The sequence below is a fragment of the Cynoglossus semilaevis genome, chromosome 15 (assembly GCF_000523025.1).
Source record: "Cynoglossus semilaevis isolate Cse_v1.0 chromosome 15, Cse_v1.0, whole genome shotgun sequence".
Lineage (NCBI taxonomy): Eukaryota > Metazoa > Chordata > Actinopteri > Pleuronectiformes > Cynoglossidae > Cynoglossus > Cynoglossus semilaevis.
This window is the reverse complement of record NC_024321.1, coordinates 1,486,602-1,498,143: the sequence shown is the minus strand read 5'-3', so window position 1 is coordinate 1,498,143 and position 11,542 is coordinate 1,486,602. Positions and strand designations below refer to the sequence as shown.

At 40.2% G+C, this 11,542-nt stretch overlaps 2 protein-coding genes across 12 annotated transcripts in view; both read right to left on the bottom strand.

Annotated features, from left to right (window-relative positions):
• The window catches only part of vimr2 (vimentin-related 2), a 12,156-nt gene extending 5,477 nt beyond the window's left edge, over positions 1-6,679 (bottom strand). For all 7 annotated transcript variants that reach the window (XR_003051952.1, XR_003051953.1, XR_003051951.1 and 4 more), the window contains exons 1-7: positions 5,875-6,679; positions 5,181-5,328; positions 4,916-5,077; positions 4,724-4,843; positions 3,027-3,122; positions 1,154-1,291; positions 237-377 (exon numbers count right to left, since the gene is read on the bottom strand). Coding sequence is in view for 1 of the 7 variants with exons in the window: in XM_008326418.3 (XP_008324640.1) it covers positions 237-377; positions 1,154-1,291; positions 3,027-3,122; positions 4,724-4,843; positions 4,916-5,077; positions 5,181-5,328; positions 5,875-5,981 (912 nt within the window). In the remaining 6 variants the exon portion in view is untranslated. The remainder of the gene's footprint in view (positions 1-236; positions 378-1,153; positions 1,292-3,026; positions 3,123-4,723; positions 4,844-4,915; positions 5,078-5,180; positions 5,329-5,874) is intronic.
• A 299-nt stretch (positions 6,680-6,978) lies between these two features.
• Positions 6,979-11,542, bottom strand: part of ocrl (OCRL inositol polyphosphate-5-phosphatase) — an 18,405-nt gene continuing 13,841 nt past the window's right edge. For 3 of the 5 annotated variants that reach the window (XM_008326419.3, XM_008326420.3, XM_025063096.1), the window contains 6 exons: positions 11,462-11,485; positions 10,847-10,966; positions 10,528-10,612; positions 10,012-10,139; positions 9,803-9,914; positions 6,979-8,591 (listed from right to left, as the gene is read on the bottom strand). In XM_008326419.3, the coding sequence (XP_008324641.1) occupies positions 8,467-8,591; positions 9,803-9,914; positions 10,012-10,139; positions 10,528-10,612; positions 10,847-10,966; positions 11,462-11,485 (594 nt within the window). In that variant the 3' untranslated portion in view covers positions 6,979-8,466. The remainder of the gene's footprint in view (positions 8,592-9,802; positions 9,915-10,011; positions 10,140-10,527; positions 10,613-10,846; positions 10,967-11,461; positions 11,486-11,542) is intronic. The other 2 variants (XM_025063095.1, XM_017039440.2) reach the window with 2 other exon arrangements.

Sequence of the window (11,542 nt, the reverse complement as noted above, 5' to 3'; positions counted from 1 at the left end):
GCAGGGCCCCACACACTGCTGTGGGAAAGCTCTTCCTATACAGCAGTTCCACTGATTTAGGAGCTGATGCTCGACACGCAGACGCAGACTTGTCCACTCAAAGACTCCTCTCTTCTGCGTCAGTTAAGGACTGGTAATTGCATTAATGCAGTTTCGACTTCTGAACCTCGCAGAAAGTGTAGTTTTAGTGAAAGTAATTATTTGTTATTTGATAAAAAGGCAGTGAAATAACTCGCCAGACGTTTTAACTCATCGATGTTCTCTGGTTTTGTCAATTCCTTAACCGGTGAAGCCGTCATTTTTCCAGCCTGCTGTAATTTTCCTCCTTCACCGGTGAGAATCGCAGCAGGTACGGAGAATCCTTCAGCACATTCCGACTGTGAACACAGAGACATACACACGAATTTACATCTGCAGATTATAAAATATCTACCGTATTTTCCGGACTCTAAGTCGTTCCGGAATATCAGTCGCACTAGCCAGCTAGAGTGCCCTCTAGTGGCTGTCAGTGTGAAAATAACGAACATGTAAATTTTCAGCGATCCAGGAGTAGCAGATACTGGTACACAAGCCTAGAGTGCCCTCTAGCGGCTGGCGGGGTGAAAAAAACAACCGTGGAATTATATATTTTACATATGATGACGATACAGGGTGACGTTCTGCCTGCTGGGCATTGCTGCCTGACGCACCTCCATCAGGGCCTTTGTGCAAGCGTGCTCTAATGAACACCTCCTCGAGTGTCACTAGTGGCGCCAACTTACCTCAAGGGTGATTTTTTTTTTTTTTTTTTTTTTTTGGCATGATCAAGGGGTGGGGTTTAGGGCTGGGGCCGGGGAATTGTTGGGGTCATTCTTATACTTACCTTCAGGGTGAAGGCATGCTGTGGAATGGGGTGTTTTATCGAGCTATGGCTATTTTTGCGATTAGCTGAATGTTTCAAAGGATGAAAAAAAGTGTGACTTATAGTCCGGAAAATACGGTATATGCATTTAATCAGCACCCCAACATATAATGTATATGTAAAGTATGTTCCAGTTATATGAGTAAACTTTTTTAAAGTACATCACTTTAGATCACTTAAGCCTGTTCATTTGAATAGTGGACGTGTTATGTCAAAAATACTTGATTTTTTAGACCAATTAGGCTTCATTACCTGCAGATTCTCAGACAACGCACAGTAAAACTCTTTCAATAACAGGGCAGGAGTCACATCAGGCCCTTTGAATCCTGCTCCTGCTCTTGCTGCTGCTGCTATGGTCTCCTCGGACGGTTCAAGAAGATCCTCCACCTCCTGCCATCACACAGAAACAGCAGCGAAGGAAGAAATGACAGTTTGTATGGGATTTCATTAGTGCAAATCATTAAAAATCAGCTTATTTTTCACTTGAAAAAATAGTTAATGAAATAAAGAAACTTGATCAATTCCCTGCCCAGGTCTGAGGTTCTGCAGAGTTTCCGTCGGGGGGGGGATTACTTGTATTCTCCGTTCAGTCAACAGCAGATATAAACAGAGTGATCATGCTGATCCTGGATCAGATGAGTCAGCTGCTGGTGACGAACTGGGTTTTCCACAACGGTGGATGTGCTTCGGAATATGGTCCGTGCGTCCACACCACAAGCTCCGTGTCACGAGAGAAAGGAGAATTGTGGCGCAAGTTACGTGAAGCGGGCGAAGGCATGCCCTGAGGGGAGAGAGATGTGGTTGGATGGGGGACCTAAATATACATGTTGCCGACAGGAACAGATGTGATAAGGAGGTGCTGGGTAGATATGATGTCAAGGAGGTGAGAGGACAGAAACGACGTGTGTTAATAATATGCATTGTTAAAAGAGGGAGTGACATATAAAGTTGATTACATCATGTAAAACAAGTAAGATCTGACGTACCGTCCCTAAAGAGGTAGGATCTACCAATTCCTTCAATTCCTGATGATAATATTTAAAAAAAAAAACCCATCTCAAGATGGTATCCTTCCACTGTTCATCAAACGTTCTCTGATCAGATCATTGATTGGTCTCTTCTTCTTTCAGCTGTTCCCTTCAGGGTAAGCCACAGCAGATCGTATGCCTCCATCTTACCCTATCCCATTTCCACTTCTTTTGTCAACACTGCATGTTCTCCACAATAACATCTCTTCTAAAAGCGTTTTATTCCATTTCCACTTCTTTTGACAACACTCTGCGTGTTCTCTACAATAACATCTCTTCTAAAAGCGTTTTCTTCCCCTCTTGCCCGGCAACAACATAATTTGTCCAATTTATTCACTATGTCTCCTTAACACATGGCTAAACCATCTAAATCCTGCATCTCCAACCTGGACTTTACCACGCAGGCCAGGCCACAACCAGCTTCACTGACGCCTGAAATCCAGAGTGAGTGTCAGAAGGAGTTATCTGAGCAAAAAAAATTCATTGGCTGCGGGACACTGATATGACAGTGCAGGGGTAGCCTGTGGAGATGCTGCAGAGGAGTGCAGGGCCGCTTTTCTGCACCACAAGCTTGAGGCCCATATCTGCAGACCTAAGGGCGAGGGTGTCGGAACCAGCGGGATCGTAAGTAGCGCGGCTTGAAAATCTATTCCGAAGTGCATATTGACACTTAAGCACTCACTAGAGACCATCAGCAACAGGGTTGGACTTTCAAGCCGCATGATGTATGTCGTGAATTCGAAAATGGCCACTAGGTGGTGCTGCTGGCGAACAGACCACAGTTCTGTCACCTTGGACGCAGCAAAAGTCAGTGGCTTATGAGCCAAAGAGCGATCCTCCAGTAGGAAGCAAAAATGGCCAGTTGCAAGGTGCATTGATAGCAACTTCCGGTGTACTTTCATTCGCCATCTTGCATACCCCTAAGTGTCCGTCACATCATTAAAAACAACAGAAAATAAGGTCACGCAAAACTACTGAATAAATCAATCTGTTTTACCGTTAAGATTATTTGCTGGGATTATTTTATAAATATAAATAAATAAATCTCTTCTTTACCCTGGGTCATTCTATTATCAATTTACCACTCAGCTTCTCACCGTTCTGTGCTGTTCCTCCATGTTGGCGAGTTGCTCCTCATATATGTTCGCCTGCTCTCTCAACGCCAAACACTCGGCTGTCACCGTATCAACTTCCTGTCAACGAAAATGACAGAAAAATTCGTAAAAGAAATCACTGCAGGGTAAAATGAAAAGTAGACAGGAAGATGGTGAAAAGGGGTGGGTGGGTAATGAGATTAAAATGTCGACATAAATACCCAGATTACACCAGATTACCTGGTTAAACATCCAGATTATTTTTGATCTGCTTAATCAAGAGTCAACACCCTCACTGTAACTCAGTGTTTAGGAGGACATTAAGTTCTGCTGACAATATTTAAAGAACAAAGGCAGGTTTGTACACATTAATGATCTGGTTTGAACACAGTTCTTTATACAGGTATGACACCAAAAAAAAAAAAACTGTACCACCAGAAAATCAGACTTGACCCAGATAAAATTAGGCCCTTCTGATTTTTTTTTTTTTTATTGTAATTTCAAATGAAACATTTTTGTTAATGTTGCTAGGTGAAGTTTTCCAGCAAACTGTCACATGATTTCACTCAAGGCTGAGTGGAGAAGAACAACCAGGAGTTTGACAACACTGCCCACTTGTGTTGAAAAATGATTCAACTATCGTTCTGAATTTTCCTTGTTCACAAAAGTCCGTATTCTTCCGGTTTACTTATCTTAAAGTTCTGTCATAGCAGGAAAATATTCTGGTTGTTCACAAAAGTCCGTATTCTTGCGGTTTACTTATCTTAAAGTTCTGTCATCTGGAATTTAGGAAAAATAAATTGTTTCTGTTCAAATTTATTTTATTTTTTTAATGTAACATTTAAAATACATTTAAACGGTCTTTAAACGGTGTGTTGACAGATATTAGACTGAATAGTTTAAGCACCTATACAACATTCATTATGGCAAATAGTTTGTAAACAGGCCAAATAAACAATAGCATTGGCATTTTCGTGAACCAACTTGAAGTTAATTAGATTAACCTGAACACCCACTAATTACCGCGAAGCCTACTTATGGCGAATCAGCTTATAGCCCTTACTTGGCGTATTCCTCCTTTAATTACTGTCAATTCCATCAGCAGAGCTCGTTTTGTGTTTGTTTGCACAAAGGGGGAAAAAAAAGTCTACAGACGTGGTTACGTTTAAGAAACAAAACTAACCTCCTACACTGCAGCTCTAGCGTCCTACCTCGGAATTAGACACCATGATGATGACACTGTAAAGGCGCCGTGCTGTTACTGTGTACGCCGTTAAAACGCGTTACCATGGCGTTCGACGTGCGCTACCGAAAACTCCTCACAATAGAAACTAAAACACAAAAAAAGAATTAGTATTTTCTAAAATATACCAGCAGTTCTCGAAGTAAATGATAATATCGTTAGGGTTTTTATGCATCTTGTGTGTACTTCCGGTGCTTTTATTTTGGTAATAACGAACGGAAAAGTGATTGGGCGAAGAAGTTTAGACTTGGTGGGCGTGTTTAAAGAAATTAAGTAGTTTTTTTATTCAACAGTCCTAATCTTGACCATTTTTTTATAGATTTTTTAAGTTGTTTTAAAGCATAAAAGTTCAGATTAAAAATCAAAATTCTGTGATTCTAAAGCGACACTGCAGTTGTTTTTTAATGACTGATGTGGCCAAACTGCTTTAGCAACAAGATGCAACTTCATTAAATACCTGTGAAATGTCTTGTCGCTGCTGCTGGTAGAAAATTCTTTGCTGAGCAACTTTCTCATACTGGTCCTGCAGACGAAGGAGTTCTTTCTGTAGCTCCTCAGAGTCGCACAGAATCTCATCCTAGAGGAAGATGAAGGCAGTGAGGACTTACCACAGCCCCCCAAGAGACCTGCATTAGAAGAACACTTCTACCTTTTCTTGACGCAACCTCTCCACCACAGCGTCCAGACTGGGCTGAGCTGGAGGCCCAGCGTAGAGAACACGAGAGGAGGAAGCAGGTCCAGGCTTGAACTTCTCCTCCAGCTCCACAATCTGACATTCCAGAGATTTATTCTCTTGCTCGAAGCAACGAGCCTGTAGGAGTCACAAAAAAAAATCATCAGTTAGTTCATTAATGGATTTCCGGCCTCCTGAAATCCTGTATTCTTAAGAGTCAAATTACAAGGTTTGTCCTCACCAACTCGATCAAGCTGACCAGACGATTGTTCAGGGAGGCCAGATCAGAACGTTCCTGGACGAACCGAGTCAGACCCTCAAGGTTCAGAGCTTTGGCAGCACCGAAGTCCAGTTTATCACAGTCACAGTCGTCAGCAGCAGCAGCAGACCTGGGAGGACACACAAGTCCAGAACTACTTTTGGAGAAGAGACCTTAGGGTTCAGTCAAAGTTAGACCGTGGTAGGACATCAGTAATTAAATTAAATTAAATACAAGAATGTTAAAAACGAAATCTAAATTAATTCATTTAAGTGTTTATCCAACATACAATAAATTCCCTCTTTTTTTTCAAAATTTTAAAATGCCAAGAAGAAATAGTTATGCTATATTTTTCTAAATAAAAATCCCATTTGTCAGCCACACGAAAGAAAAATAAAATCCTGTATGAGTTGATATTCTGATTTAGGGTGAAAACTTCTTTGAAATATTAGAACTTTTTTTTATGAGTATTATTAAGCACACAAACATTTTCAAATCAACTTCTGTTTTCTACGGGGAAAAACAGAGTCTTTCTATTCAAGACATTGCTGTTTTAACATAAAAAAAAATATTATTAATTCAACCGGCATTTCTTAAAGAGATACATCCTATTTTTTTTACACTTCAAAAAAAAAAAAAAAAAAGTTTAGAAAATTTAAACATCTCTGGTACTGACCTCTTGGCCCGATACAACCCGGCAGACTGCAAGTTCATCCCTCCTTTTCTGCCCCAGATACCGTCCTCGAACAGCCGACGATACGACGACACTCTGAGCATGGCCATGGCACCGGTTCTGGTCTGTTTCGAACTGGACTCAGACGCGACAAATAGAGAGAAACAGACAAAGGATATCCAAGGGGATGGTTTTATACTCAAAGGGGAAGGGAATTCAACACTTCAGTGAAACATCTCTCATCCAACTATAATGGGAACATCAGCCTGGAACCATCTCACACGGACCCGAGGAGCCAGAACCAACAGCTGCTATGGACTCGTGTTTTTTCCCTGTTGACAGAATTCCAATACCACAACAAGAACAAAAACAAACACGACATGTATTTATGCACAACTTTTATTTCTGTTAAATAAATTAAAAGTACCAAAAGACTTACTAACGTAGGTCTAAACCAGGTGCGCATTTGATCACGTACCTTTTAAACGGACCTAGTTGTTCGAACATAAAGTGAAGAACACTTAATATTACACTGACACAGTTTACTACACGTTAAAACATTTGCGGATTAAATATTAAACATGATGAGAATGTACATTATGAGGGTGATATGAGGGAAATAAAGCCAGAAACTGTTATCAGGAACGAGGATAAGTTAGAGAAGAAAGATATGTTTCCATCATCGTGACCATACGGGTCTGTATTAAATAATTCAGGGAGTTGACTTGAACTTGCTAAGTGATGCCTCAAACATACAGCAGAGCAGTGTGAAGTTACCTTTTTACTTTTTTTTTTTACCTTTATTAAACACAAAATGATTCAAACTTGTAAACTTCCTGCAACTTGTTAACTTCCAAACTTAAAAATGATTCAAACTTGTTAACTTCCTGCAACTTGTTAACTTCCAAAATCCTGAGATCTGAATTAAGACTTGACAAGGACCAGACCTAAAAAGAGGTTCTGTGGATGTAATTATTTCCATCTTTATGAAATTAAAAATATAGGAACCATTACTGGGAACAATGTACTGTACTAGAAACGGTGTAGTTTTACAACAAGGGCAAGGTGAGTGACATTCTTGGACTGTGAGTTGATGGAATTGAGAACTTTTTTTTTTTACTTTTTCATTACCCTAAACATCAGGACTTGACCAAAACACAAGGACTGGGGAAGTAATGAAAGTTTAAACCAGTATTTTTGTCCTCAAAACAGTTCCTGCTTTTACCAGCCAGGATTGTCAGAGAGGATTGTGAATGATGAATGTCTGTGAATGATGATTTGAGGGCTTTTTGATTAACGAAGCTAAGAAAAATTGTATTTTTTAGTTCAGGTTTTTTTTTTTTTGTTTGTTTTAGATGGGGAAATTATTTCGATTAAAAAAAAGCAAGCAAGCTAATATTTGGTTTAGCGGACATATACTCCATTTAAAAGAATGTGGTTGTTTATAAAGCTAAAATTCTTTAAGTCTTAGATTCTGGTTATTGTTTTTTTTTTTTCCAAATTTAACATCACGTCACAAAAAGTTCTCAGAATGGGGGAAAAAAAAACAACTGAATCAGCAAAAATGATATACTGTTATAAAATTCTTCTTTTTTTTTTTAACTTAAATCAATAAATAAGCAACTTCACACAGTCTGGTGGCATTTTCAAGGCCAATCTGTTAATTTCCCAGTTTAAAAAAAACAAAAAAACAGCTAAAACTTTTCACTTCAAATGTTGGCCTGAGTAGAAACACACAAAGAAATATGTGTAACGTTCCTGATACTAACCGTTTCTTGTGCTCAGTGTTCCTAGTTCTATGTGTCGGGGAGTTAAACATGATTGACTCTCAAGTCACGGAGCAGAAAACAATAATAGCAATATTTACACCAACAAAGAGACAAAGACTAACAAGGACCTCGGTTTGAGCACAATAACGATGAAACTCTTTTCTTTTTTTTTTACGCCTACACACAAACATGGTAAATAGTGCTTTTTGTATCTTGGATGTTAGAACTGTTGAGTTGCTGCAGAAGTGAGAGACGAAGACACGCATTTTAATAACAGTTGAAACGAACTTGGGAGGCGAATCGCGATATCTCGCGGCCGTGTTGGCGGCTAACAATTGCACAATGATGATTGTCACGTTTCACCATCAACCAGAAACAGCTTTCCCTGGTTTCAATGATTTGGTTTGCTCCGGTTATTTACATTACATCTTATGCAGGAATCTCTCTTTCTTTAGTGTGAATTATGCTTTCCGAAAGCGTGCGAACGGATAGTGTATTTTATTTCTATAACTCGGGACTTACTGCACACCAGTCCCTACACAGAGGACGGGGTCCCAGGACAGTTTGGGTCTGTGGACAAAAACATTTTCAAGTGCTCTGTCTTTAGTCCACACCTCTGCCAGCATCTCCTAAAAGCCAGTGAGTGGTCTCTGTCTGAAAACAGATATCATACTTGGTCATCACAGTTGTTATTGTAATCACAGTCTGTATTGTGGTTCCGAATGCAAAGCTGCTGGGGTTCCGTAGCAACCCTTTGGGTCCAAACTGCAAGGAAAAAAAAAAACAAGAGAAATCATCTGCAGACCTAATATTCCATCTCATTTTTTTAATCCTCATCTCCGGCCATAAGGAATCCCAGGACGAAGTCGATGGCTTTCTGTCGTTCCTGTGATGTCTGCCGACTGGTCAGATTTGGAGGGGGTCGGATCAGAAGGCCGGCAAAGAGGGTTGCTAGGATAAGGAGACAGACGGAGAGAATTATAATTATTAGTCTGTGATCAGAAGAGCGTGCGATCAGAAGTTTAAACAGAATCATAACTAAAAACTGGAGAGATAGTTAGTCTTAGAATTGAAAAATCACATTCGTGTCTTTAATAGCCTTTTTAATTGATGTTATGTAATAAAGCAGGCAGCATTGAAACAAATTTCACGTGTAAACTAGTTGGCAGGCGGATGGAGGGTATACGCGAAAGGCAGCGGTGGCTTAGCGGTTAAGGAAGCGGGCTTGGGTCCGAAAGGTTTCAGGATCGAGTCGAGTTACATCGCGCCATAGGAACGGATTTCCAACGCAATTCCAGGACCCCCCCCCCCTCCCCGTATTCCATATAATCATAGAGGGTCAAAGTAATCTGTCATAACGCCTAAAATAATTCGCAATGAATCTGTCTCTTCGACCAATGTGATTTTGAGTAAACAACGCCAGGGCCTTCCAGCGGACCTCTGGTTACGTTGGCGATTGGCGAGTGCTTTGATGTAATGCTCAAAGAATGCCGTCTCGAATCCAACAAACTGCAACTACATTGACATGTATGCGCCAAAGTAAGTTTAGAGATGACTAACGTCGCGTCCACTGCTTCCGTTGAGCGGACATTCTCAGCCTCGAGCAGGGACGGGCAAACTGAGGCCCGTTCATCTGTTTAATCCAGCCCGCCTAATGTTTCCAAATTATATCATTTGTTTATATTATCATTATACTGTACATCTGCCTTTTCCCTGCAATACCCACGTTTCCCCAATAGATGGTGTAGAAAATGATAAAATGCAGACGGACAGATTGTTCCAGACTTGGGGGGAAAAAAGGACAAAAATCACTGGCATTCATAATTATTTTAAGAAGGCTGGAGAAGAAGAAGAAAAGATGCGCACAAGTAGATGTACAGAATGTACAGGAAGTAGTTTCTGAAAGAGGTCAGGGAGTATGAAAAAGGAGTACTGCGGAGCATTTAGAGAGGAGTTGAGAGATGCCCTTGCGGAGAGATGAACCACAGGAAACTTGCAGTCGGGTGTTAGGTACGACGTCAGGTCAGTCGAGAGCTGACGAGGAAAGTTAGCGACGTGAATAAAGACATTCATTTGCTGAAACCCAAGTCCCCGAAGTAGATGGTTGTGAGAAAGTTATGGCGCTGGTTAAAAAAAAAAACAGCAGCAGTGTGAGGTATTACCTATGAGGTTTGCAGTCAAATTGTTGTTGATGGAGTGCTTCAGCAGCTCTTTCAGGAAAGCCATTAGGTAACGGAACACATTGCGGTGAGCTCGAGGCAGCTGAGAGATCAGCTGTCAATCACCAGAGAGTCAGATACAGTGAATTATTAAAGACAACTGTACGGTCACAGACACACACAGGACACCAAAAGATGATGTGATTGTGCACCTGTTTACACAGTCGACTGTCATGGGCACAGTCCAGACACCTGTGGTACAGCTCGTAACACACCACTGGTTCCGGAACGGCTTCCAGGAAGATCAGCAGAGCTTCGGCTACGGAGTGGTTACAGCCAGCTGTGAGATAAGTCAAGGGAGGAGAAATTCTGCTTTGCAATTTTTTTTTTTTTTTATGGCGGACATTTTAGAGAAATCCTACAGAACATGCTGAACTGTTATTTTATTTTGTTATTAATTCAGACGCAGATTGAGACTGCGAACTAATTTTTGAGCATAGAAGAGGTGAATGAAAAGGACCACGAACTCTACAAAACCTTATTTAAAAACACTACAAATGCGCAAATAACTAAAATTTAAAAATTTTTTTTTTAAACTTTGAGTTTATTTGCCCTGCTGCAATAGTGCCCCCTAACCTCAGAACCACTGATACACATTTTCTTTAGTGAGTGATTCGAGGTGAAATCGGCAGCGAGGCCGAGTGACCTTTCTTTCAAGATAAGGATACGTAGTGAGTCAGGAATGCTGGTGTCAAGACAGTCAATGATGCTTTGCAGCTCTTCCTGAAGACCTGGAGTCTGGAACAAGTCCTCCTAAAAACCAAAAATCCGCCCCAAAAAAACGACAAACAAGACAATTTAAGATTCAAAAAAAGACATCGGGAGAAATATTTACAAAAATCCCCCCCAAAAAAAACGACAAACAAGACAATTTAACATGTAAAAAAAAAAGACATCGGGAGAAATATTTACTCCAAATTTACTGAAAAAAGATGTTTATTCCATCTTTGGGTTGCTGTTTTTACAGTCGGTGGCGCTGTTTCTCACCTGATCACAGGCCTTGGTGTAGAGATGGTTGACCAGAATCCAAAGCTCCTTGGGGATTTTCAGAGGTTTGTCATCCGTTCCTGCACCATCCGCCATCAGGAAGTTCATCTTTGACCTCTCCTGGAAAAGAAAATAAAGTGACTTGAACACTTCAGCATGAATTTCCCTCTGAAAAAACAACCGCAGGACTATACAGTTGATATGGAGACGGAGCAGGTCGTAAAGAGGTGAAACTGGGTTCAGCGGATGAGGACTGGTGTACAGTGATGAAAGTGTTTGATTTAATCAAATGCTATTGACACCAGTGTTGGGACAAAATGTAAAAATGTATTAAATTTATTTTTTAGATTTATTTTTTAAATTTTCATCTATAAACATATTCTGTTTAGTTCATAAAATCTAGCAAAAGACATTGTTATGCAGTGTTTTAGCTTTCTTAACCATTAAATAATAATATTGATATTTCAATATTAATAATGATTAAAAAAATCATCCGGTTAAAGTTGATGTACTGATCCTTTAGGTTGAAAGGTTTTGGAAGTTGTCTTAAATAAATAGTCTTAAATAAAATGGAGCATTAATATAACTAACATTTTTTCAATGATCATATTTTACCTTTTCCATGTAGCTGTCTTCCCCCTTAGCACAAGTGAGTCCAAAGCCCAGGGTGAAGAGACAGAAGAGGAAAGAGGATCG